Source organism: Rhopilema esculentum, chromosome 21 (assembly GCF_057945365.1).
Source record: "Rhopilema esculentum isolate cy_ngs chromosome 21, ASM5794536v1, whole genome shotgun sequence".
Classification (NCBI taxonomy): domain Eukaryota; kingdom Metazoa; phylum Cnidaria; class Scyphozoa; order Rhizostomeae; family Rhizostomatidae; genus Rhopilema; species Rhopilema esculentum.
The window spans coordinates 4,561,495-4,587,042 of record NC_142835.1 but is presented as its reverse complement, the minus strand read 5'-3'; the positions used below and the strand labels follow the sequence as shown (position 1 = coordinate 4,587,042).

The 25,548-nt window shown below is 36.1% G+C and overlaps 2 protein-coding genes across 8 annotated transcripts in view; both read right to left on the bottom strand.

The window, feature by feature from the left end:
* Positions 1-13,957, bottom strand: part of LOC135684971 (uromodulin) — a 41,342-nt gene extending 27,385 nt beyond the window's left edge. For 2 of the 7 annotated variants that reach the window (XR_016145205.1, XM_065200698.2), the window contains exon 1: positions 904-3,078. The gene's annotated coding sequence lies outside the window, so the exon portion shown is untranslated. Of the gene's footprint in view, positions 1-903; positions 3,079-3,140; positions 3,541-6,896 lie in introns of those variants that run through there. The other 5 variants (XM_065200700.2, XM_065200706.2, XM_065200703.2 and 2 more) reach the window with 4 other exon arrangements.
* A 152-nt stretch (positions 13,958-14,109) lies between these two features.
* LOC148957590 (TM2 domain-containing protein 3-like) lies at positions 14,110-24,494 on the bottom strand. Its single transcript, XM_089115160.1, has 5 exons — positions 24,188-24,494; positions 23,491-23,583; positions 22,826-22,892; positions 17,443-17,518; positions 14,110-16,612 (listed from the first exon to the last, which is right to left on the bottom strand). Exons 1-5 carry the CDS (start codon positions 24,449-24,451, stop codon positions 16,444-16,446), a joined length of 669 nt encoding a protein of 222 aa, XP_088971286.1. The 5' UTR covers positions 24,452-24,494; the 3' UTR covers positions 14,110-16,443.
* Between the last annotated feature and the right edge of the window lie 1,054 nt (positions 24,495-25,548).

Below are 25,548 nucleotides of genomic sequence, written 5' to 3'. Positions count from 1 at the left end.
CTTTAAAACCTATAGTGGAAAGAATGAAGCTGTCTTATGACTATGGTTTGTCGAATCCCAAGTGGTGAAAATGGACCAGCTGTTTTGCCTGGAAGAAGATGATGAAGATGATGATGATGATGATGATGCTCAGATTGAAGATGTAATAGACTTATATTTAAAATAGACACTTTGATGATAATGATGATTGTATACCCTTTATAATTCGTGGTCTTTAGTTGGGGATGGAAACTTTTATTTAAAAAATAATCTTGAATTTTTATGACTATGGTAAAAAACACAGGAGGAAGTAATTTTGACTTTTGTTTTCATTGATATAGTTAAAATAGGAACAATTTCAATTTTGGTCATTTTTAAATTCACAGGGCCCATTTTACGCCGGCCCTAAATGGCGTAAGACCACTTTTGGTCACCGACGTTATTAGGGCCCGCGATAGTAGGGCCGGCGGGGAAAATGGGCAGGCGGAATTAAGGCCGATAAGGTATTTAGATTTGTAAACAAATTTTTCTGTGACGTAAACTTGGGATGAAACATCACTCTTCGAACTCCTAAAAAACAAAAACTCTTTGACAACGACAGAGATAAAATGAAGGGTGGCGGACATGAACAATCCGGAGAGGTGCCATGTTTAATGTCATATTTCTAGGAGAGCGTTCGCTGACCCTAGGCGACCTGTGATTCGTTGATGCAGTCAAAAACTCCTCAATGTGTATGACACGAGGTTAATCGGATTATCCGAACCGAATTCTTCACCTTCGCCATTAATGATTTATAGTGGAATATACTGGCAAATTTTTAACAGAAAGTTTCTAGGGTTGACATGATTCTAGGGCGGGTACTTGCTAACCCTATCCTCCTTTTAAAGGGGTCCCTGGATTCACATGGAGCTTATTAAAACTTACCGCTAGCGATCAACTATGACCAGTTCTTTCGCCTCAAGCCGTGGTAGGCAATCTTTTGCAGCGACGATAGTGCTTACTTATGCAGAGCAATCATAACAACTTCCAATTTTCAACTCGTACTGTTGGCATCTGCGATAGTCGCCTGTATTGCTAAACACCCTCCAACGGAATCTTTGCGCGCCAGCGTGCGAAACAAAGCCTTTCGAGCCAAGCTAATACTCTTCAAGATAAAAACAGCCAGATTCTTCGGAAACCGCGGAAACTATCCTAACTGATCTTTTTAACCGTAAAATCATACCAAATTACCTTAGCAATTTCTTGTTGAAAGGCGTGGATGAATAGTTTAAAACTCTTCAGTTTGAAAGAATATTACTTTGAAAGCTTCCCTTGATTACTTTTGTAAATAAACTGATATTTACGATGATTTTAATTAACAGATTAAACAAGATAAGTTTCCCTAATAACTTCCATTGATTGTTGGAAAAGTTGTTATCTTTCTTTAAGATATGAAGGGTTTTGGTAATTCCTAAGTAATTTTATTGACAGGCTTTTATTTCAGGTTCACAATGAGAAAAATTGTGAAGAATTTTGCTATTGTGAAGAAGTGGAACTCACCCCTCGCCATAAGTCTGTGCTATGTTGTTAGCAAAAACAATAACACAACATCAACAGCAATATCATCAACCATAGCACTGATCAGTGCAACCATAGCCACAACATCAACAACAATAAGTGCAACCATAGCCACAACATTAACAACAATAAGCAACAACAACAGCAACATACCATATGAAGTAGGGTCTGTTATGATGACTGCCTAATGCCAACCTTTCCACTTTGTCCTAAACAAACGAAATACCAACAAACCTCTAAGAATTACTGTATGCTTTTCTCCCAAAATGTGACCGGTTGAAGTTCTGCAGATAAATTTATCAACTTTGATTGATCCCCCCGTTTCGCCGCATAATTTGTAGCTTCTATCAAATAAGCCAAACCAGTCTACTTTAAAGTCAACCTTTCCTTTCAGAAAGAGATCGGCTAAAATAATAAGCAGGCTCACTGGAATGGAAAACATCAGAAATGTGCAATATTTCATAAAAGCAGGGGGTGCTACATTGTACAATAGGCAAACCGAATAGTTTGCTGTAAAAAGAAACTGAGGTGGCTTTGACTAAAATGCAACCATGACGAAGGCTAATTACACTTAGTCTTTTCTAAGAACCAGTAAATTGAGGCTGGATGGATGGATTTTCAGGCTGGATATTCTTAAATATTAGGGTGTAAGCAGTGCTATTGCGTTCTAGGAAGGTGTTCTGTTCAGGTCTTGTTTGCCAACAAAGTGAGTGAGACATCCTTTACCTGTCGAAAAGTTTGAAAATTAACCGAAAAAGCCCTCCTAGAAAGCAAAACATCTTGTTTTTGAGATTTAATTTTTAGGGGGATATTACAACATTGCTTAAAATAAAATCTTTAAGTAGCTCAGCTTCAGCTTTTTTCAAATTTGTTCTTAACTTTTGTCTAATTTTGAAGCTCGTGTTCTTATAAAATTGTTCTAATAAAAAAGAATGAATTTCAATGATAGGGTAAGGAAGTTTTTAGATTAACTTTTTATGATAGAACTGAAATCTAGGAAAATTTAAGGGCAGCTAAATACTAAGACATTCTCGTCTGGATTCGTTCTAAAATAGAATACGCTTTTTACTTAGTTCTCTATATCATTTCAGCTCCTTTTTTTACAGCTATCACGACAAATTAGTCAACCAATGTAATCAACAATGTCCATTATCCTTAATACCCACTTGCCTTTTGCATCATTGGGGTTGGTTTCCTTCTAATGAATCGTGGCCTAGTTCATTCAACATCATTTTAAAACCATAGAAAAAAATTAGACTTAGAGAACGTCTGCCATCAAAATTTTGGAAATTATGAGGATAACAAAATTTCTTTAAAGGAAAGAGCCCCGTGTCCTCTCCCATTTTAGATGGCTAGAAAATGCTTAAACGCCGCATCAGATTAGATCTTTAGCAAAAAATGGTAAGTAAAATCAACGTCATTATTATTTATAAAAATATGGCGATTCGGGCCTATACTCAATATAAACATCCATCAATTCATAAAGAGCAAACTATTTTTCTTTAACGAGCATGAATGCAATACAAAAGGTCAAGTAACTCTGCATGTTGAAAACTGCTTTATAGCAAACCCAAGTAACTACAGAAAAGAATGGTTCAAATTACCTTCACGAAGGCCTGACGTATAACGGAGCTTTCAACCAAACCTTATCAGAAAGATGGAGTCAAAATAAAACTGCGATGAAATCAAAGGAGGCTGATCATAAATGAAACAGTGTTTTCCTAAAACTGAAGGGAGTTTCCTTTAGAGAAGGAAAAACAAAGACCATGGAGGCTAAGGACCATGAGCGAACGGAAACGAGCAACAGCAGGAATACGGAAAACGTAAACCACGAGACAGATGGCGAGAACGGGGCACGAACATTTGAACCATGGCATATTATCCTTGATTAAAGGCCATAGTGCATTCCATTTTTCTCTTCGCCTGATATTCCCGCCATTTTTTCTCTCCGCCATATTGAGCTGAGCTCTTCAGGAAAATGTATGCCGTCAACTTAATCCATGTTTTGACAAAAAATCCTTCTCGGACAAAGATTTTCCATAAAAATTCCCAATTTTCTCATGCTTTCTGAAATTCTTTGATATTTCTAATGACAAACAGTGGGATTTGTATAAGAAATAACGGGTTAACCTGTTGGATGGTTAGGTTAGACATACGTTTTTCTTAAGAGCCAGATAATTTTGCCGAGACCCGTTGTTCTTATTTTTTTAATAATTTGAGGCATCAGTGTTCCTATTTTAATAATGAATTATCATCATTTACATTTTATATACTGTTTCAAAGCCCATAAAATAGCAGTTTCCAGGACAATTTTAGTAACACGGTTGATTAGTTGCAAAAAGGTGGTTTTTCTGAACGTTTCTTCTGGGGTTAGGCATGTTCTTAATTTGAAATTTGTGCGGAACTTTGGATACAATTTCAAGAAAAATGCAGAATTATGGGTACAATTTTGTGAAAATATTGCAAACATATTAGGGGGGAGATTTAGCATCAACAAAATGAATGTCCAGTTAGAAATAAAGGTATTAAATATGTATAATATTGATATTTTGGGGCACGGGACATGCAAAATTTGGTAAATGATTTTTTATGTGCTTTAAAAAATTCATTTGCTCTGCAGAATAATGGGTATAGTTTTCATCATGTTTGCGGAATGATGCGTCACATTTTTTCAGACATTTGCGGAATTATGGGTCCAAAATTTTAACCAAAATGGCACCTCCCCGTCAAAAATTAGGCATAGTTTACCCCCCGAGCTTAAATATGATCTACAGAAAGAGGAATTTGAAAACAGCCCATAAGCCTTCCCTTATTTCTCGAGAAGTTTAAAATTTTGCTGTCTTTTAAAAATATGCCGTCAAACATCCCTTTAATGGCAAAATCTCCTCGTTTATGCAACGGAATTATTATCAAGGGGGTATCACAGCCCTCCTGCCTCCATAGCGACAGCCCTGCCCATTTTACATGTGAAAACAGAGAATGAGGGTGATCGTTCTCTTGCATTTTTCTTTCTTTATTATAGCACAGCTTTATTGTATCCGTTAGTTACTAGTGTGATGCATTTATTTCTACGTTTGTGAGAAAGGGGAGTCGTTTATTGGAAGGCAGCGTTTATTTGAAGCTAGGCATTTAATAAATGGAGTATGGTAGATACCAGTGGCGTAGCGTCTATGTATGCTACGCTTGCGGCGCAAGCGTAAAAATTTATAGACAAATTCTAAAATCCTTGCAACACTTTCAATGCATAACAATTTCTGCAATAAACGGCTTCTCTTTCTTGTCATGAGCAGCATGCGGTGAACTCTAGCGCCAACAGGCCAATTGGCCCCAATTGGCTATTTTTCCAAGTAAACAGATCGCTAAAAATTATGAAATTCGAAAAATCTGAAAAACTGAAGCCCCTCCACATCACTCTTTTTGCCTGTTTAAAATAAGAGAAACATGTGATGCTCCAGTGCAGCTTCAGTGCAACTCGAGAGAAGCTTCTGAGAGAAGTGAGAATTTTCCGGACTGGAGCTTGCGGTCGGCCTGAGCGCAAGCCTTCCGAAATATTTGATAACCCACAACATTTTTCTACCTAAAAGCTGCTTTTTGCGAATATTCTTTGCGTGATACATCATTTCAAATTCAATTATTTTCCTTTCTTTACTTTGTGACTGTTGAAAAGAGAAAAAGTTTCGTCAAAGTGGGGTCGGAGTCTATTTGTCATGATCCCGCATTCCGTAATTCAAGTCAAAAGGCTTGCCAGTATAGTCAGAATTTACGGACCAGGGCATGCGGTAGACCTGAGCGCAAGCCTTGCCAAATACACGATGATTTGCCGGGACTAACTTTCTGAAACTTTACACATGGAAGCATCTTCAATTCTAACAACTCTCGCAGCTCACTATTTTCATCTTCGTTAACTATGAGAGTAAAAAATGAGCAGAAACTGTTGCTCCTGTTCGCTTAGGCTCTGCAGTGTGTTAACAATTTCGCAATGTGGAGAGCTCCTTCTTGCGGGAATCCCCAGCTTCATTATAGCATAAAAAATTCTTACATTAGGTGGGCATTAGGTGATGCCTTTTCTTGAGGAATACGAATAAGAATAAAATCTTTTGCGAAGCAGTTTTAGCACTAGGAGTTATTCTGAAAAGTCATGCTAAACAATTGAGCTTTTTTCAAAAACTTTCGCATGGGTGATAATTTTTCCCTTGGCCCCCCTTCACTTTCCAACCTGTGTCGGAGCCTCTGATGCAAAGAATAGACACCTTGATTGATTAGAATTAGAGTACAAATGATTTGTTACTTTGAATATCAAAATTTGCTATCACGATTATCATTAATTACCGCTTGTATTTTTTAGAAACTGAAATTACGATTACATTCATTTAACATAGCCGTATATTTTATGTTACCGCATGCCTAAGTTCTGCGCTCACGCTACGCCACTGGTAGATACCATGTGAGAACGCTCATAAACGATTCTTGAAGTTATCATGGGTCCCTTTAAGGTCCCTTTCGACCCCTTGGGCAAAAGCTGCCAATCACTTAAGTACCTGCCAGTTTTGCTAAACTTTCAGATTCGTCGCACATGCGCTATAGAAATTGCATTGTGGAAACTATCTGAACCAATGAGGTTGGTATGAAGATTTATGGCAATTAAATAATGTCAGTTTTGCCTCTTTTTGATTCTTTTTTCGTGTTAGCATTTGACAGTCGTGTGAACGTTTTTAGAAGAAAGCAGCAAACTGTCATTAAAAGCAGAAAGGTGTCGAGCTCGTTTTTAATTCGAAGAATGGAAGTTTCCTGAAGAACGTCTGCCATTAGCAATCGAGCTTGTTGAACTGCTATCTTTGTTTATTAACGTTAGGAGGTCATATCTTTCTAATTTCATATGATGTTGGCTTCAATAATTTCTAGTATTTCACTAATCCCCAGTTCATAAATCGATCGACGTGTGCACTTAAATCTTCAATTATGGAACAGTACTTCCCTCTTGAACTTGGCTTATAGAAGCTTTTATGGGCTATTCTAACCTACTACACTAAGAGTAACCCGCAGTTCTTGTATATCTCTTCTCTTCCAAAAGATCTCAAATCTATAGTTGGGTTTCCACACAAATCAGTCGAATAAATAAGTACCAGCCGCACAAACTGCACAAGCCGTAATCGGCCGAAATAATCCGCAATACGTAAACCCGTAAATCCGTAAACCTCAGTGAAAAAATAAGGTCGCGGCCGTGAAACCAGATAGCGGTGTTATTGCAGAAGCTGCTTTTATGCTAATCTCTAAAGCATTTGATTCCGTAAGCTCATTGCAAAACATCATACATCAGGTCTGTAAACAACGGTTACATTCAATGGCAAGTGTGGGCTTACCTCAGGGATATATTCTCGGGCCACTGTTATTAATATCTTCACAAACGATGTTTTCTTACTTGTTGAATGCTCAAGCTCTGCAATCGTTCTGACGATATGCCATCATCTTTTTGTGACCCTGACTCTGGCCCTGTGGGCAATAGATTAAAAGGGGATAGTGGCATGATCTTGAGCTGCTACGCAAAAATTATTTATACTTTAAACATGAAAATGTAATTTAATTACACTTGGCAAAACATATTAAACTCAGGCTGTAAGCGTCAGTATTTTATAAAAAAGTGGCAAAAAGAAAGTATTGGGTCTTACCTTCGAAAACTAAGCTTTAAGAGACATACAGAAGATATTCGCAGTAAAGTCAATCAAAGCTGTCACCTCATGCACCGAAACTGCGAGGATGGCTCAGATGTTTCAGGCACTGACAAAAGACCAAAGGGTCCGTGGTTCTCGAGTCCCTGGCATGAACTTCACCCAGAGTGAGGAGAGTCGCCAGCTCCCTGTAATTCCAGGCGTAGGAAATCACGAGGTGTGGTCACATCGAGAGGAAGGACCAGGACACTGCTCGATAAGCATAGCTTCTCAGTGTCCTAAAAACTACCTTCGCATGCTAGGTAGAAACAAGATAAAATAGGAGAACAGATACAAATCCAAAACTGCTGTATCGACTTATATAAAATCGTGTCAGCTGAAGGATAGCTACCTAGATCTCAACATAACTCGTGTCTTCTAGTATGGGTGTTTACTGACAGGGGGCTAAACAAGAATATATATATATATATATACAGTTTGAGATAGTCAACACCAGCATCTCCATCACATTCCTGTTTCTACCTTTCTATTCACTTCTCTCCCAGTTTCCCACAACAATTTGCGTTTTTACACATTTAACAATATGTATTGTATTAAACAGGCCCCCTTAAGGTTTCTATTGTTTGTATTGTTCTATTGTAATTTAGGTTGATAAGTAGGCTCCTCTGATTTTGTAAAGATATTACTAATGAAGCGAAAGCGAAACGTCTTGCAAAATTTTTTCTTTGAGTTTATATATAAATATGTATTGGCGTATCCTGAAACATGGATATGGCGGATCTCCATTCAAATTTGGTCTTAATTAGGCAGTATATGAAGAAAGACAGACTCTTTTCATGACAGTTGATTGCAAATAGGCATGTTATCAGTGTGTTATCCTAAGAAAATATCATCCCGCGATGTCTGCGTTTTAGACCTCCTTTTATAAACTTTTTCAGTTTTATCTCATAGCTTTTTTCAAGGTCACTTTTCAGTTCTTTCCCGAGATAACGCGATGTTCAAGCTTTAGAAAACTGATGGAAAAAGTGCTCGCATGTTTCAAGCAATTTGCGATGTTATTTCATAGGCAATGAAATGAAATCATTATTGAAAGAATGGAAAACTTAGCACTTTGCCATATGTGTTTCGCAATTGGCATGTGAAGATATGCAAGGCCATTGAACACGGAACAATGATTGCCATGGTAACTATTTTGTCACCAGTCCTTTCTACTGTTAGAAGTTGTAACTGCTTTGCGTAAGAATTTGCCCTTCCTTGGTGCGGTATTAAATTCCTAGATTAGCTCATGAAACTCTATATACTAAGATATTCATCATCAGGTACCATCTTCTATCAGAAGGTTGGCTACCATGACCCTCCAACTATTCCAAAATCTGAGTTTTGGTTTGTTGTCATGGTCATAGACAAAACTAAGATATTATACATTCATAATTGATATACTTAAAAGTTATAAATATATTATTGATATCTCAGAAATCTCCGAGCAGTCTTAATGAAATATAATCAATAAACTCACAAGGCGTTGTTGGAAACATTTATTTATGGAGTTGAAATAATTGAGAAATCAAATTTCGTTTTACAGTAGATTGAAACTTTACCAGCCATCACTTAATGAATATATTTCCAGATTTTGTTTCATTTTGTCCAAGTTGTAACACTAGTATTCCTTGTTATTTTACATAATCTAATTATAAAACTGATTCATATATTTTATAATGTTAAATCACATTTGCATTGAAGATATTAAAAGCGACTATGTCAAACATACGTACGTTTCAGTTTCAGTTTAATTACTTGACCATGTCAAACACATGTAGCTACGTTTCAGTCGGTGGCGGATTTAAGGGGGCGGCAACTAGGGGCAGTTGCCTCTCCCTCAGTGACTTGAAGCAAGTCTGGCACCCCTCTTTTGGAAATTGTGCGCCTCTTTTGAAGAATGAGAATCAGATGAAAAAGGTTCTTGGACCGATAAGTTAATTTGCTTCAAGGATTACCTCAAAGTTATGTTGTTATTCTGAAAAGGTATCTGAAATTGTTGTATACAGCGTACTCTCGTAATTTTTGAAAATTTTTCAGCGCCCCCACTACCAACTGCCCCTCCTTCAAATTTGCTCTGGATCCGCCCCTGGTTTCAGTCTTAGTTTTAATTATGCTGACCATGCCAAATATATGTACGATTCAATTCTAGTTTCATAATTCTAAGCATGGCGAATATATAAATGTTGCAGTATCAGTTTAGTTGTTCTGACAATGTGAAATATATGTACGCTTCAGTTGCAGTTTAATTATTCTAACCATGTCAGACATATTATAGTCATATGAATATATGTATGTTAAAGTTTTAGTTTAATTATTCTAACCATGTAAACATTTAAAAGTTTCAGTTTCAGTTTAATCATTCTGACCATGTCAGACATATGTATGTTTAAGTTTCAGTTTAATTATTCTATCAACAGCCAAGTTATCATAAGCTCAAGTTAAAAATGACAACAGAAGAGATAATGATAGAAATAGATGGATTTAAAAACAACTTTTAACAGCAATAACTAAAACATAAAATGAAAAAATGAATTACAGCAAAATGTAATTTTTCATTCTTTGTTAAATAAATATTTCTAGAAATTTAACAACGAAGACAAATTTGGCAACACTATCAAAATGGTGAAAAGTATTATCGTACAGTGATATCTTGGTAAAAGTCTTCTCTCGTTCTGTTTCACTTATTACAAGTTGTGTACATTTATGCCATGATGGCTCTTACGAATTTTTTCTACATCTCTGACAGCTTTTGTTTGTCAGAATGTAATAATTGTTAAAATCACTATGTTATGAACATAAAATTGTTGGTGAAATTACAGAGTTGCTTATGCTATCAACTATATATTGATTTGAAAGTGCTAGCGCCATTCCTTTAAACGGGTTGCCATTGTTACTCAAGAATGAGAGGCTACCCAGGATGAAGCACTGATCAGTGGGATGAAGGGCTTCCCAGGAATGAGAGGCTTCCAAAAAATGGGGGACTTTCCAGGCATCCATGCTAGGAGCCATATTTATCTGTGGATTAGCTGGTGAGGTAGCAGAAAGCTCCACCTAGATAGAACTCTGCAAAACAAATACAGTGAACAGTAGAAACCCGCGTGTAAGAACATACTTTTTTCAGAATTTGGCAAAACAGGTTCTTGCATTATGAGGGTACTTATTGACAGTTTAGGCGAAATAGGTTCTTAATTGGGTTCTTGATTTCAGCAGAGTAAATATTGTTGTTTATTATCAAAAAGTTAGCATTAAATCTGGTCTGTTCTTCATTTTAAACATTTATTAGTGTACAAATGTTGCCAAAATAACAGTTCAAATTTAACATACTGCATTTGGATTTTTTCTTTTAACGATTCGATTTTTTGTCACCTTTTTGGTTCTGGTAAAAAAGTATATAAATTAAATGGTTCAACTCAACATATAAGAACATGTATGGAATTGTTTGACTAAAAAGGTTCTTATATTTTGGACAACTAAAAAAGCAAATTGCTGCCAGAAGGTTCTTAAATCCCTAAGTTCTTACACGCGGGTTTTTTACTGTACATATCTTGTAATGTATGCCTTGTTCAACAAATTATGATAATATCCCGCATTACGGTTGGCACACATGGGCACACACATAACGAAAAAGAGCTTGTTTCAAACCTCTATTTTTCACGGCTAATTGGCAACTAACATCAGGTGTATTTGATGAAACTGAAATGGCTTCATTTTGACTTAATTTTTGGCAGCCTACTCTAGCTGTTTGCCTAATGGGCTTATTGCTGATCAAGCAGCTGCCAATTTTTGGAGCCGGAAAATATTTATTTTTTATTTAAAAGGATTAACTTTGATTCTGATTGGTTTTATTTTCCGCACAGAAATATGTCAGTTTGATTAATAAACTATAATTAATCTCGTTTTCGTGGATTATCATCCATCTGCAGGGTAAAGAATTTTAACTGATGACGTCATTAATCAGCCTTGTACATACAATACTGTTGCGACATGGGCTTCAAACACTAAATAAAATAAGCATGGGAATATCAGAAGGCTAGAGCCAGCAGAAAGTGCAGAGTAAATTTTAAAAGCCTTTTGACAAAAGCAGCAACAGTATTCTAGAACTAAAACACTTACTCCTTCCACTGTGAAATGTCAAGGCTACATCAATCAAGGGAATTTTACCTTGCTATTAGAAAAGGGAAAAGTATCCGAATACCTTCATACTTTAAAGTGGACTTTAAGCAATATGAGCTGGCTTTGAGAAGAAGCAATCTTTCACCAAATAGGCATATCTTATTTCTAACTGTAATATTTTTCTTTAGAGCTTAATTTGGTCGGCATATCAAGAAGGTGGTTTTTTGATTAAACCGAAGATTTTCGGTAAAAACCACCTCTCCAAATTATAGTCATGATCAGACACAGAGAAGAAAGCAAGATGTCTATAACGAGGTACAGCATATGGCCTGTTATTAAGCAAACTTTAACAGCAATGAATTTCTGGCATTTACTTAAGCTCAAATTTGTCAGCACTAACTCTATGGTCTTCACTTCCAAGTTTCTTGAAAGACTGTAGCACAATTCAAGAATTTAAAAGAAAACTAAAACAGTGGAATTGCGATTCATGCACCTGCACATTGTGTAAAGTTTTTATCAAAGATTTAGGGTTTTTAGGTTAATTAATTTTGTCATTTCTGGGTATTGTTTTTCTTTGTAAATTATAATGTATTTTCTTTTAGTTCTAGTTGACCTTAATTAGCTGTTATTTTAGCTATTTGAATTATAAAGCCAACTTTAAAATAAATCGATAATAATAATAGCCCTAGCATTTCAAAAAACCACCAAATATTAGCAGTCATGCTTAAAATATGAGCATGTTTAATAAATGGAATATTAAATTATTCTTCACGCAAACACCAAAATTTTTTGAATCAAGGGTGTGCTTTCTCTTCGCTAATTTTACCTATTTGAGATTGCTCCCCCATTAAGAAATTCCCAGCATGCTATTTCCCTTACAAAATTTGTTATTCAGACAGCTTGCATTTTTTTACTATAATTTTGTTTTGATGTTTTCTGTTGTCATGATTCCAATGGCATTTGTATGCAATGGAAATTTAAAATGAAATGAACTGAGCTTTCAAAAAATTCGTGCCTCAGTTTTTATCAAGTTAGATATCATATATTTGCATGCCAAGCTTCGATGAAGCCAACAGAAATTATGGAAACGCTTCACGGAACAGAGAAAGCTGGACACATAACCAAATGCAGTTGATACATAACCAAATACAGAGAAAGCTGGACACATAACCAAATGCCTTTTTGCAGAAAAAGATCTTTATTGGAAAGGTTATATCGCGTAATGAAAAGGTGTAGGTGAGCCCCATTATGAAATCTACGAGCGGAAGTACTTGGCAAGAGAGAACACTTGTCCTGGGTAAACAGCATGATGAGGCAGGTTGGCCAATTTGTATAACATAAGGAACATGAATACGTACGGGGAAAAGGATGGAAATTGAACGAAGGCACATCATAACACCAGATACCAACAAAAACTAGTCTTATCAGTTCTTGAAAATGCACCCTCTAAATCAAAGATATACCAGAAACTTGCATGTTTCTTTTAATACAATATTTAAAGGAGCATTAAATACAAAAATTAAAAAGCTAAATAGTTCAAAACTGTTTCAAAAACATCGAAGACTGGAGATCTCCCAGTTTAGCCTAAATGCCTTGACGAAATTTATTTGTGAGGTGATGTTTTAACTTACAGAGATTCTATTATAAAATGAAAGCTGGCTTCCTAAGCCAGTTTATGAGCCCAAGTCTTTTGGAAAGCTTTTGGCTTAGTTCTTTATCAAGGTATGAACTGATCAGCTTTTACAGTGTAAAATGAATTGTAAGACAACAAGAAAAAGGCAGATAGAAATTTGAGGAAGGTACGCAAATGAAAGTAAAAATTTTTCAATTTTTTTCAGCAGCGTAAACTAACTTCAAAATTTCAAACCAACAACAAGTTGAAAGCTCTCAAAACACCACCAGCATAGGACTGTAAAGTTGTCTGTAGAATGATGGTAATAGAAAGAACACATATTTTGAAAATCCATCAAACTAATCATGGGTCTGTGTATGATACCTAATAAATAACAATCTCTTTGTTGTTTGCTTTCCAGAAGTGAGTTTAAAGAGGATATGAAGAACTTTAGACATTTGTCAGCAGAAGGTATAAAAAGCGAGTGCACTCAAAAACTTAAACGCACTTATCCCTTTCTCAAAATTAATTCGCAAAATACGTTATCAATGGTTTACAAATGGTTGCTATAGTCTTATCATACCGAAAGCTTATCCTCTTCTTAAAAATGGCAGTGGCCTAACTTTTTAGATAGTGGCCAAATTTTAGATTGAAGGATTCTGAGAATAAATTAATTCAGAAGTTTGTCAAAATAGTCTGCTTACTCGTTGTAAAGATTGTTGCTTGTGACAAAAATGATGTGACAAAAACTCAAACTAAAAAGATGCTGATTTTAAACATGCATCGTAGTGGTTTTCATGTTTTACTTTGAACGGATAAATGAAATGGAAAGATGAAGAAACTGAATTGAAACAAATGGAGAACCGAATTGAAAAATGAATCAAGGAAAAAACCTATAAAAAATGAATTTAAGATTTACATAAAGTAAAGTTAGCTTAAGACCACAATTAAGACTTGATTGTCTTTCAAAGAAAGCTTAGTACATTGCAAAAACTTAGTACATTGCAAATGAAATATGAACAAATAGAGACGAATTATATGTTTTGAAATTATGGACAAGGTATGCAAAAGCTTTATTAATTGAAAGAGCAAAAAATAGAAAAAGAATAGTAATGTAGACAAGATAGAATAAGGAACAGGGAATACATAATCATGTCATCATTATTACACTTCAAATATAATTACAACCAAAGAATGTATGAATTTATATGTAAAAATATTTACACTTCAAAAAATACCCCAAAGCATATTTGCATAGCAAAAATCGTTGTATGCAACAAGCACAGTAATATCTATAGCAAAGCAACAGGAAGTATTAGCTATGAACACCTGAATTGCGTAATATGATTACAAACTTTTAGAAACTACGTTTAAAAAAGGAAGCTTGATGGTGCAAAATGAATACGACTTTGTACAAAAAAAAGTACCGAGGAAAGCTTTTCCCCAATTCTTCGCAAGAAAAACTTTCCGTAGGAAGTGGAGAGGGGGTTGAACCAACAAAATTGACTTTACAAGCTTAACTGAAATTTTCGATTAGTTTATCTCGACCTGAAATATTTTCAGATCATTTTACAATATGCTCAATGTGCACCGTATGACAATAAATATGTCACTGAATATTTACAACTATGTGGCCTGCACATAAGTTATTTACATGGAAAAGAATTACTACAAAGAAAATCTACCACCTTTCTTCATAATGGCAGTAACAAAAATATTAGGGAAAGTAAAGTGAATTACCATATTTTTGAGTCAATGACTTCAAATTAGCCATGAGAGTGTTGTTTTGCTCCTCAAGTGATCTAACTCTCTCTTCAAGACATTTTATGTACTCCTTTTTCTTTCTTCTGCACAGCCTGGCAGCAAGCCGGCTCTTTTCCTTTGTTTTGAAAACCTTCTTCTCGTCCGAACATCCCCCACTTTGAACTTGTTCACTGAAAGCAAACTCTGCAAGCAAAGATGCACGCTCTTTCTCAAATGTCAAAGTTGGACTTTTGAAATCCTTGTCGACTTCAAGGTCACTAAATTCTGAGCTGGATCCTCGGCTTGGGCAGTTTGAAATGCTACGATTAAAGGTTTGCCTTGCAGGGTCTCCTAAATCACTTAAAGTACTCTGTTCGTATGGATCTACTTCTGATGGAAATCCATTATACTCGCTATTTGATGCAGCAAAAGTTGGCAATGACCTTGACAAATCATTTCGCCTCAATGAAACACTTCCTATTGCAGAACAACTTGTCGCCTTAGTGGGTGTGGCATTTGAAAACACATTGGTTACACCAGCGTTCAATTCTGCCTCAGTGTCAAACGCAAAACTCCGCAGTTCGCTTAAATCAAGTCCATGAGTTGTAGCCACGTTGATACCTTGCATGCAGTGACTTTCTCTGTCTATTGCTCTGCTTTCCATTTGAAGTGAAATCGTCAAAATATCGCTGTCAATCCCAGAAGTGTGGTCTGCTTTTTGGCAAAACTGCGTTCTATGTGAAGTAAATGGCCTAGCTTGGTTTCGCAAATTTTCAGCAGCACTCATTGCTCGGGCCTATTGGTCTCACACCACCACGATGTTAAAAGAAAAGTATGAAACACAAATTGTGACTTCTACTTTTAAAGTCGCTTCTAATTTACTATCCTACGAAAAGCCGTGTGACGTAGCAGTTGGTTATCTTTGTGACGTATCATCGAGGACTCAGGACAAAAAGGGGCGTAAAGGTATCACGCCTTGCTCAACTTAAGTTCGTTGACGGCCTAATGTTTAACGTCAGAATACATAAAACGATGGCATCTGTGATTGCGTACAAACACAATGTATGGTGCTTCTATTGAAAAGACAATCGCCGCACAGACATTGAACAACAGAATTGAATTACATGATCTATCTGGATGGCAGACGTCAATTATTATCTGGCAAAATGAATATAGCCCAAGAACAATAAAATACCTTCCCCTTTTTACGCTGGTACTTTATCGTATTCAGTTTGAAACTAGAATAGAACACAGGCTGGGCTAAGAGATACCACAAATAGCAAACCCGCTACGAGGGAGTTTTGTTTACGTCTCTCGTTCGATTGACTGACTGCACGCGGAAATGGTGCTTACGGTAAGGGAAATCGCAGCCATGGATGAAGCAACATTTATTCAAAGGTGGAAGATGAAGAAAGTGAAACAAAACTCAGCTTCACAAAACACAGACTCGATTTACATCAATAGAATTTTCATGCATAACGCCTAGCGAAGGTTCGTTGTTCAAGGTGTCATTCATTCATTTGTTAACAACCAACTGTACAACAACCTGTTTTTGATTTGCAATGAAGAAATAGAGTCTAAATTATCAACGAGTTATGAGGACTATTTCATCATACCTGCACCTCTATAATATTTACAGCTGCTTTACTTTGACCAGACACACAAAGGCATGAAAGCTAATTACACGTGAGAAATACGCCACAAAATTTCGAAATATGGAGAGAATGAAATAACTCAAAATATATACAGCGATCCGTCGGCTGGACCGACGTAGCCTATTGCAATCAATACTATGTCAACTAGTGTCCAAACTCCTAAACCACCAAAACTGAAAACTTTTCCAAGTCCAGCTTTCCAATGACCCAGGTAGAACCTATCAACACCAAATCCACCAAGACTTAAACTGCAAAGGGATTAGAAATAACCTCAGTTTTATCTTGGAAGGGAAGAGGGTTGCACTCAACAGCCTCTATGTATGGGACTGGCCGCATTAGAAAATGTTTGCACTCCGTACCAAGGAAGAATTAACCAAGGAAAATTCACAAATTTCAAAACCGATTTTATCAGGTTCTGATCTGGAATGTAGATCCATTAAAAGAACAAGCGGGCCCTATCAAAAAATTCTCTTAAAAAAATATCAAGGTAGATAGATTCCATTATCAATCGACGAATACATAGGGGCTCAGTCCCTTCCCTCGGCACACGGGTCAAGCCGTATATGAATACTCTCGGAGATCGATTTAGCCAATTACCAGAAATTATGAGCCCCTATGTATTCGACCCAAAATAGAGCATGTCCCGGTAAAAAAAATTGCGAGTACTAAAGGGATTTTATGCGACCAAAACAATACAAGCTAATAGAAAGCTAAATACAATGCAACCCTAAAAGGAAAAATGTCTCCCATAGAAAAAAATACAAAGGGCGGCATCGGCAGTCTACAATGACGTATGGGCAGGACGTCAAGCAAGGATGCCGCTGCCCCTATCATAGAAATGAATTCACTATGTCCAGTATTAACTTATTGTTTATATATGATATTATCAACCCCCAAAATAGATATTTGGGAGGGGATTTGTGCGTCATAAGATTTTCGCTACGACTTTATCCTGAAATTGGTTTCGTTTGTAGTTCTAAGCGAATTTCGACCCAGTTTCTAAATATAGTGGAGGTCGACAAAAATAGATTTTGGAAATTTGCTAATTTCATTTGCTACCCTTGATAAGACAAGATACCTTAGGAGCATTGCTGTTGACCATCTGTATCCCGACGACCAATTGCAAGGCACAGATTTTCGAAAACGTCGATTACCTACAAGCAAATAAGATTGTTTACAAATCATAAATTAAGAATTAAATTACCGGATGAAGAATATAGTAAAGATAACATTTGATAGCCAGGACTTTTTTAAGGGGTAGATGTCAAGTGATGGGTACACTAAAGTTACTATTCTCTTTATCTGGGTTTTTTTTGTCGGATTTTAGCAGCTTAAAGGTTCGTCTTTGAAGATGTGTGGTCAGAGTTTGTCAAAAATATGCAAAAGAAAATAAAGTTCATAAATATGGAATATGCACAGGAATCTATGAAAAAGGACACTTGCCTTTAAAAATGAGAAATCAAGATGCTCTAGAGTTTGGCGTATTCCTTACTTGTTTTTATTGTCAATTCTCCGTCAAATAACTACATGTAATTAGTTTTTAGGCTTCAAAATGGTGCCAGCCTTTCAGGTGAGGTTTTTGTCTTCAATCAAATTTTGACTTAGAAAGCTTTTACTTACAAAATCTACCGCAGATTTAAAAAATATCTATCAAGAATAATTTCGTATTTATGAAAAATTTATTTTAAAACTCTGATGGTTTTAAAATCATTTACTTGCATAAAACATAACGTTTACAACTGAATGGCGTTTATGAGAAATTCAATTTGGGCCATAGAAATATAAAACAAAAATATAACAGGCTGCACTTTGAATTTAATTTGAAGGGGACAGAGAAGAATAACTGGCAATCCATTCTTGTTACATACGACTATATATTGTTAAGCACAATTGATCTTCACTGACATCATTAAGTAATCATTTGATTACTAAACACGATGACTGTGATACATATACCACCCAATGTTTTCCATTCTCCTTTAACTTATCATTCGCCTTTAAGATAGCATCTTTGATAGCTTCTTGGAAAGTATTAAGTAATCATTTGATTACTAAACACGATGACTGTGATACATATACCACTCAATGTTTTCCATTCTCCTTTAACTTATCATTCGCCTCTAAGATAGCTTCTTTGAAAGTATTACGTAATCGTTAGATTGACAACATCACCTGTGGCGCATTTATCTAAATTTAAAATTAGAAAGAATTTAGCGATTCAATTATCCTTGCACAAGCATAAACAGGTACAATGAATGCTGGCTAAATTTAAACCATAGAGGTGATTCAAACTTAGCTGCGGGTCAAAATCACGCAGCAAGTAAGTTACTATTCCTGTTCCGCGTACAAGCCACGTCATTCCGATCTTCAGCTATCCCTAAGAAACTCATATTTTGAGAAGAAAAAACCCTCTGAACATGCACGCGGAATGCAGCCGCCTCCTCTAGCAGTGCTGAATTTACTTCCTGGAGTGGGAGACACTTTAAAACTTTTGAATTTAGTATCCCTCTAGAAAAGGAGTAAAGTTTAGTCAGGCAGACACAACTAGAGATTTATTGATCAACACTAGCAAGTCCGATCTTAGCAGAGAAGCAAAGGAAATACTGAAATTTTTATCTGAAACCCCCAAGTAAATTTAGGGTAACGGACGTGCTGAGAATTTGCTCGTTAATCGGAAGAGAAATATCGTTCATACATCGTACAAGAAAGGGAGTGGGAAGGAATGAGAAGAAATGGGGAAAAACAGAAAGACTTTTATATTACCACCTCCACTTCTTCTATTTTTTCTTATTCTCGAAGGCCTTTTTGCTTCCTTATAATCACAAGCGGAAATTTTTTATAAATAGAGTACCGAAGTGTGACGTCGTCAAGAGTTCTCAATATGCAATAAAGGTTAATTTTGTTAAAAATAGGGCGAGATATGGCCAATGAAAGGCTTCAAGTTTGCAAACGGATTACTGTTATTCTGGCCTGGTTCATAAAGTTATGAAACAAGATCAAATTACAGAGTTTTGTTTGGGAAAGAGCCTGTGCCCATGTGGCCATGTCTCAGCCAATTTTTAACACATTTGACTGATTTGCACTGTTAAAGGTATTTCATTATGAATGGCTTTGAAAAAAGCAAACATTTGAGTAAACTGAAGCTTTTCGTCTGACACTCTTCAGAGTATAAAACGTCAGACCATAGACCAAAACTCTACGATAGGAAATATACGCTTACGTGACAAAAGTATTAAGACGGTGAATAACAAAATGGCGGCTCAAAAACTAGCATTCTAACATTGATTGGACAAATCCTACTGTTTTGGCGGGATTCTAGAAGTGGTGTCAGCAAAAACGCGATTCCTAACAAATTCAATTTATTTTCTACCTTTCTATGATAGGAAAGTGTTACGAAGGTATACAAGTATTTCTTCGTGAACATGTTTTGATTAACCGAGACGTGTGGACATAGTGGTGCTAACACGAAGAATGGATAGTCAAGGGACACAAGACAGATTACTATAAAAGTTGCTAGCTAATTGCTCACTCAAGTTATACAGTTTTTAGAGATAAGTACTTATGTTAATCATAGATTGGCACTCTGTCTTTTTCTCTGTTTGATTTCTGCCAACGATCGCATTGTTAAAGGAGGATCTGGCTCTTCGGTCACCGCAAGCTACCCTAACGAATGCGTAAAAATACAACAGAAAGTAACATAATGTCAGGGAGAAATGGAAAATATTAATGTTTTAGTTTCAATGCCGAAACGAAAAAGCGACCAGAAAGAGAATGAGAAGCATAAAATGATTGGGTCTAGCGAGTCATTTGTTTACTAAAACTGCAAGAAAGTTTGGTTGCAGCACGTCTACAATGTTTTTTACAAAAACAATAAGTTAACAATGCCGACTAAAATTAAAAGAATGGAGTGTGGCAGGCCGACTATTGGTTAGGCCTAATGGCATCTGCAAGATGGCGTTGTGTGCAAAGTCAATCAATGATGAATATTTTGTCCAATTATTTCTGGAAGGTCCCCAGGCAAGTACAGAAACAAGTAATGATTATTTGCAAAGACCATTTTTTTTTAAGTAGGACAATATACCTAGTTGCGCTGCAATTATGACAAAAATTTCCAAAACAATAACATCATGGTCTTTCAATAACCCCGTCAAAGTCAAAGCCTTGATGTGATTGAAAACAACTAGAATCCAAGAAATCCGGTAAAATATAAAGTAAAGCAAATTGTACTTCTCTAAAAAGTTTATTCCTTTACAGTTTATTAAATATGTTTATTTTTACAATTGGGTAAAACTTCAATTGAAAATCTTAACCAGCAATCTCGTTATGTTCCACCGATTTTCTATGTTGTTATTTAAGCAAAGGGCTAACCATTTTTGCTTTGAAGCAATCGTCCTAATACTTTTGTCACGTAAGTGTATATATCCAATTATGGATCGAAATTGGCCAATCAGAAACGCGAGCACATGACTGTTGAGGTTACCCAATCAGTGCCGCTTGCCTATTGGAAATGTTACCAATGGAGTCCTAAGGTGAAAACGAACTCCTTCTGTCTACACAACCTATTCCAAGTCATGGATTAAAAAAAATCAAAGAAGCAGGCATCCGCGAAGAGGCATTGAAACTGACCAGTGAGGAAGAAAAAGCCAGCCCAAAAATTTGTGGTTCGTATCATGCTCAAAATAATCAAACACAATAAATTACTATCAAGGAAACAAGAACAAGATTGTTGATATTGTATCTCTTACTAGCGAATTGTAGTAGGCCAAGCATGCAGGGGATGAGTAGCAAATTATGCAGTGCGTACGAAACGGAGCAAATTATCAACTGATTAGTCCCAATCAGTGGTCAGGAAACAGGGCGATCACAAGGTCCATAACTGTAGGGAAGATGGCCAATAACAACAAAACAAAGTAAAAGACGACACCCAAATACCGCCTTATTTCCAGATTGTTTTTCTAAGAAAGCTTTACCTAGTTTAAAGGTTTTGTCAAAGGGAAAATGGACTATTCTCTCCACTCAGGTCCCAGTTAAGCTCTTTCTCTTTTCTTGTTTATCCTTTGCTTTCGTAATAGACCAGGCGGAGAAAAGGGGAACGGTGTTTCGAAGGTGAAATTTATAGGACCTAGTGCTTTCGGTCAATTCGAGGGTGCTGATTTCGAAAATCGATGTTATACGGGGATTTTGGGGGGGAGGCCATCAGCCTTTTTTCATGTTTGAAGTCTCGTTTTTGTGTTTATGAAAGTAATAAATGAAAAAACGGTTTAAATGGCAAAATGTTTAAGTCTTTAAGTTAATTAAGCATATTTCTTGCACATGAATGCTTATAATTGAATTATGGTCTGTTAAGGGAGCCAAAAGCCTCGTTTTCATGAGAAAATTGCGTAATCTTAAAATTTTTATCCTTAAATAGACATCTAAAAAACTTCATACATCTTTTGCTGAGACTAGTTTTTTAATTGTCGTCCGAAGGAGCTATGCAGCGCTATTTATTACTAACTGACAAATGACACTATGAAAAAACAACCGGATCATCTAAATGTAGTTTCAAAAACAACCGGCTCAAACATTCAGGCTTAAAATATTCTTTGCCCTTCTTTGTATTGTATGCTTTTGTACTGTTTACACTTCTACTAAGAAATGAAACTGTCTATTTGCTTAAATTTGATTCAGTTGAAGGGTGAAATTGTGTTACAGTCACTCCACTTTAAGTCACACTATCGGTTACAGTCACATGAAACTTGATATCAAATTCACAAAACTATACAATATTACTCAGTTTACAGTAACACCCCGCCTATTGACACAAAATTTTCAAGTAAATTTTGGTGCGACTATAACCGGAGTCTAATGTTCTTTCCATTGTGCAATTGATACATTGTTAGCATTTCCTGCTTAGATGGGGGAGCTATGCAGAGCTGAAAGTACTGTTACACACATAGGATCAGTAGAAGACTTGGTAAGGAGCCTTAAACAACAGTTTCTTTTGACAACTGGCACTGGTAGTACATCATTATCTGAATAATCATTTTTTTAGTTGGCAGCTTACCATTGGCTTTAAAATTACATAAAAAAAGATTTACTTTGCTTCCTTTATTGATTTCTCAAAATTTTGAAAATTTTAATGCTTTGGTGAATTAGATCAGAAAAAGAGTAGCATGTGGGTAAATTTCAAGCAGAGGGCCTTTCTACAAAGTTTTACTACTCAAATGCACACCATTGATAAAGTGGCTGATTTCATCATGACCTTGTGATTATAAACCTTCATAATGATGCTTGTCGGAACTGCGGTGGAATAGCCAAAAGCATTGCAAGCAAGAAACAAAATAACAGCAAATCTGTTATTGTGTATAAAAACTTCCATGCTCTCCTAAATATATTGAATTTCCATGACACAGTGCTAGAAAAAATACTTAGAAAAGATAAAGAAATATGAATAAATTCAGTAATTTAGTAATACTTACCCATACAGTAGACATTATCTTTTACAGTACAATATACTACCATCCTTTGCTGTGGACTAGTTGGCACCTGAAGAAAACATTTGTCAGCTTGAAAGTTGAAAACAATTTTCACAAAAGATATCCAGAACAAGAAATAGGACATGCAGCATATTTGAATGGACCATTTTGCAGCTCACAATGCCATGATGGTAATCTATTCCAATTGCTCAAGTGGGGCAAGCCAGTGAAAAATACATGGTGGATAGAGGATTTTTTCTAGTTTTTTGGTTGTAAAACTTCTTTAGAATAGAGAAAAATTTTCTTAATTAACAATGGATTTGTGCCGCACTTGATTACGGCTTTCCCCCCATTGAATTGTGGCTCCTCAAACCCTGAGATGTTCAATTCAAACAGGTGAGAAATAATTAATTGAATTAAACCCTGGTATTCTAAAAATAATTTTGATTTCTATTCAATTTGCATGGGAATTGAGCTATATCCAAGGAAACAATTATAAAGAGGGTCAGGTAAAAAAGAGCCATTTCATTACCATTGGTTGCCATAGATTTTGGACATTTTATATCCAAATTCTTTAATTAAAGCTCAAGACATTAGGGGACAAAATTAGAAAATCTTGGCCACAGCCAATGAGCAAACAAACTGAATTATCATTTAAATGTACGTACCTTGCATGTCTTAGTTGCATAGCAAACATACATCTCTTTTGGTAATTGATAGCAATATTGACAAGTAATATTCTTTGCATAGCTTCTCTCTCCCTGTAAAACAATCAGTGAAACCATTCTAGGACAGATTGCTTTTGTTCCCCATGAATATTTAACCAGCTAAACTTTTGAATTCTGATTACCAGAAAGACAAAGAATACAACATCTCTTTAAAAGCCTTTGCTACAAATTCTGCACACGGTTTCTCTGAAACATTAATTGTCCACAAATTTGAATGTTAACTAAAAGTCTGAGAACAGGGGAGAGCTGAGTTGAAGAAGAACAAATAGCTAGACCTATTGGCGAGTGTTGAAAGTTATAATGACATAAAATCATAAAAACATAAATAATTTTTCAATTTATCAGTGGAACATAATCCATAAGTCTTTGTCATTACAAGCAAACCTCATAACAACATGCAAAAGTTTGGCTGTCTCTCTGCATTCAAAATGGCTGCAAAATGAACATTTGAAATTTTCTGGGGCCCAACTTAACTGTAAACTACGACAGCTGCACATGCATGATGCATTGACTTCATTGAGACAATAAAAGAAAACGCTTGGGGGAGTTGGAAAATCACCACTTTTGATTTAGGTAATTCTCTTTAAAGCTTGGATCGTTACATAAAATCATCCCAAATCAATGAGAAAGTTGCTACCTTGCAATCAACAGATAACATCGCTGTGCAGTTTATTGTTGTTTCGTCTCCGTACACACAAGACGAATTAAAAGTGCAGTTGGCACAACTTTGTGGCAAGCTGTAACAATTGGCTGAAGGGTCATTCTCGCATATTTGACTGGAAACCGTGGTCCCAAAAGTTGACTGCGTGCTTCCTAATGGAGTAGTAGTTGGTCTTACGATGTACGGACAAAGAATGAAAACAAGCAGTCCTTTGAAATGAAATTGAGATAGACCCGCCATTTTCACTGTGTTTTCTACTAAATCTGCACGGGAAAGGGGCTACATCCTCCACAGAAGTGCTACGCAACCCCAGACAGTTCAAAGGGCCCCCCCCCGGTGACTTATTATTTGGGAACATGCCCCCCTTTGCCAGAGTCCCTGAATTTAATCATTTAAATTCTTGTACAAGTAATAACATATCCTGGAAAAATTTTTTCAAACCTTATACTTTATAATACCTGTACAAGCGAAGGGCAAGAGGAAAAACTGTAAAAAGGGCACCAAAAATTTATCTAATGTGTTTGTCGTTGCAAGGACTGCAGAACATATTACGGACTGGTGGGTCTAAAAAGTTTGGGTGGATAAACATGCTAAAGACCAAGAACAAGGCAATTTTTTGCATGGATTTAAGTACAATTTGGAAAGAATCTGGGGCTAAGCCCCTTTAGTTAGCCCCCGCTTCCGTGGTCCCTGTGCTGTTGCATTTTATAAGGGAACATTTTCCCCTATTTTCTCTGTTGGCTGAAAGCGTTTTCTGCAGTCCTTGCAAACTGGTAGCAATTTTTTGGGAAAAACTGCTTAAGGGTTTGCCCTATGAACTGTAAGAAGTTCCAGTTTCAATTTCTACAACATTTACCAACCAATCAAATTCAAATACAATTCTACCAAATTACATTTTAACTAAAGTCCCAGGAAGCACCATACTGCACAAAAAAATTAAGCCTATATTGTATAAAGAATATTAACATGATCGTATTTAAGACTAACTGATTAAGGAGGAACTCTCTGAATAGGTTAGTTTATAGGGAGAGAGCAACCCCGTGAAAACAAATAAAACTTTTAAAACATACACATTTATTATAGAAAACAACAAAAGTTATTGCGTGATCCGCCATTAATCGCCTTTGCAGGTGTTGCATAGTTTTGTCCTGGCAGTGTACTCTAAAAGATAACTCAAAAACATTAAGAGATTTCTAAGAAGGTTGAAAGAAGTTGCAGGAAAATTTGCCAAAAAACTGCCAAACTCTCTCCTACATAAATTCCTCCGGCATTTATGTATGTAGGAAATATCACGGCATTAATTTGAAGTTGTAATACAAATTTTTGAGTTTTCAGAG

Bases quoted from the DNA above. Each gene is read 5' to 3' on its own strand.
- LOC148957590 (XM_089115160.1), bottom strand. From the start codon at position 24,451: ATGGCGGGTCTATCTCAATTTCATTTCAAAGGACTGCTTGTTTTCATT. The intron at 23,584-24,187 runs GTAGCAACTTTC...ATTGTTTTACAG, and splicing joins TGTTATCTGTTGATTGCAAG to GGAGAGAGAAGCTATGCAAA. The intron at 22,893-23,490 runs GTACGTACATTT...TGTTTTCTTCAG, and splicing joins ATGCAACTAAGACATGCAAG to GTGCCAACTAGTCCACAGCA.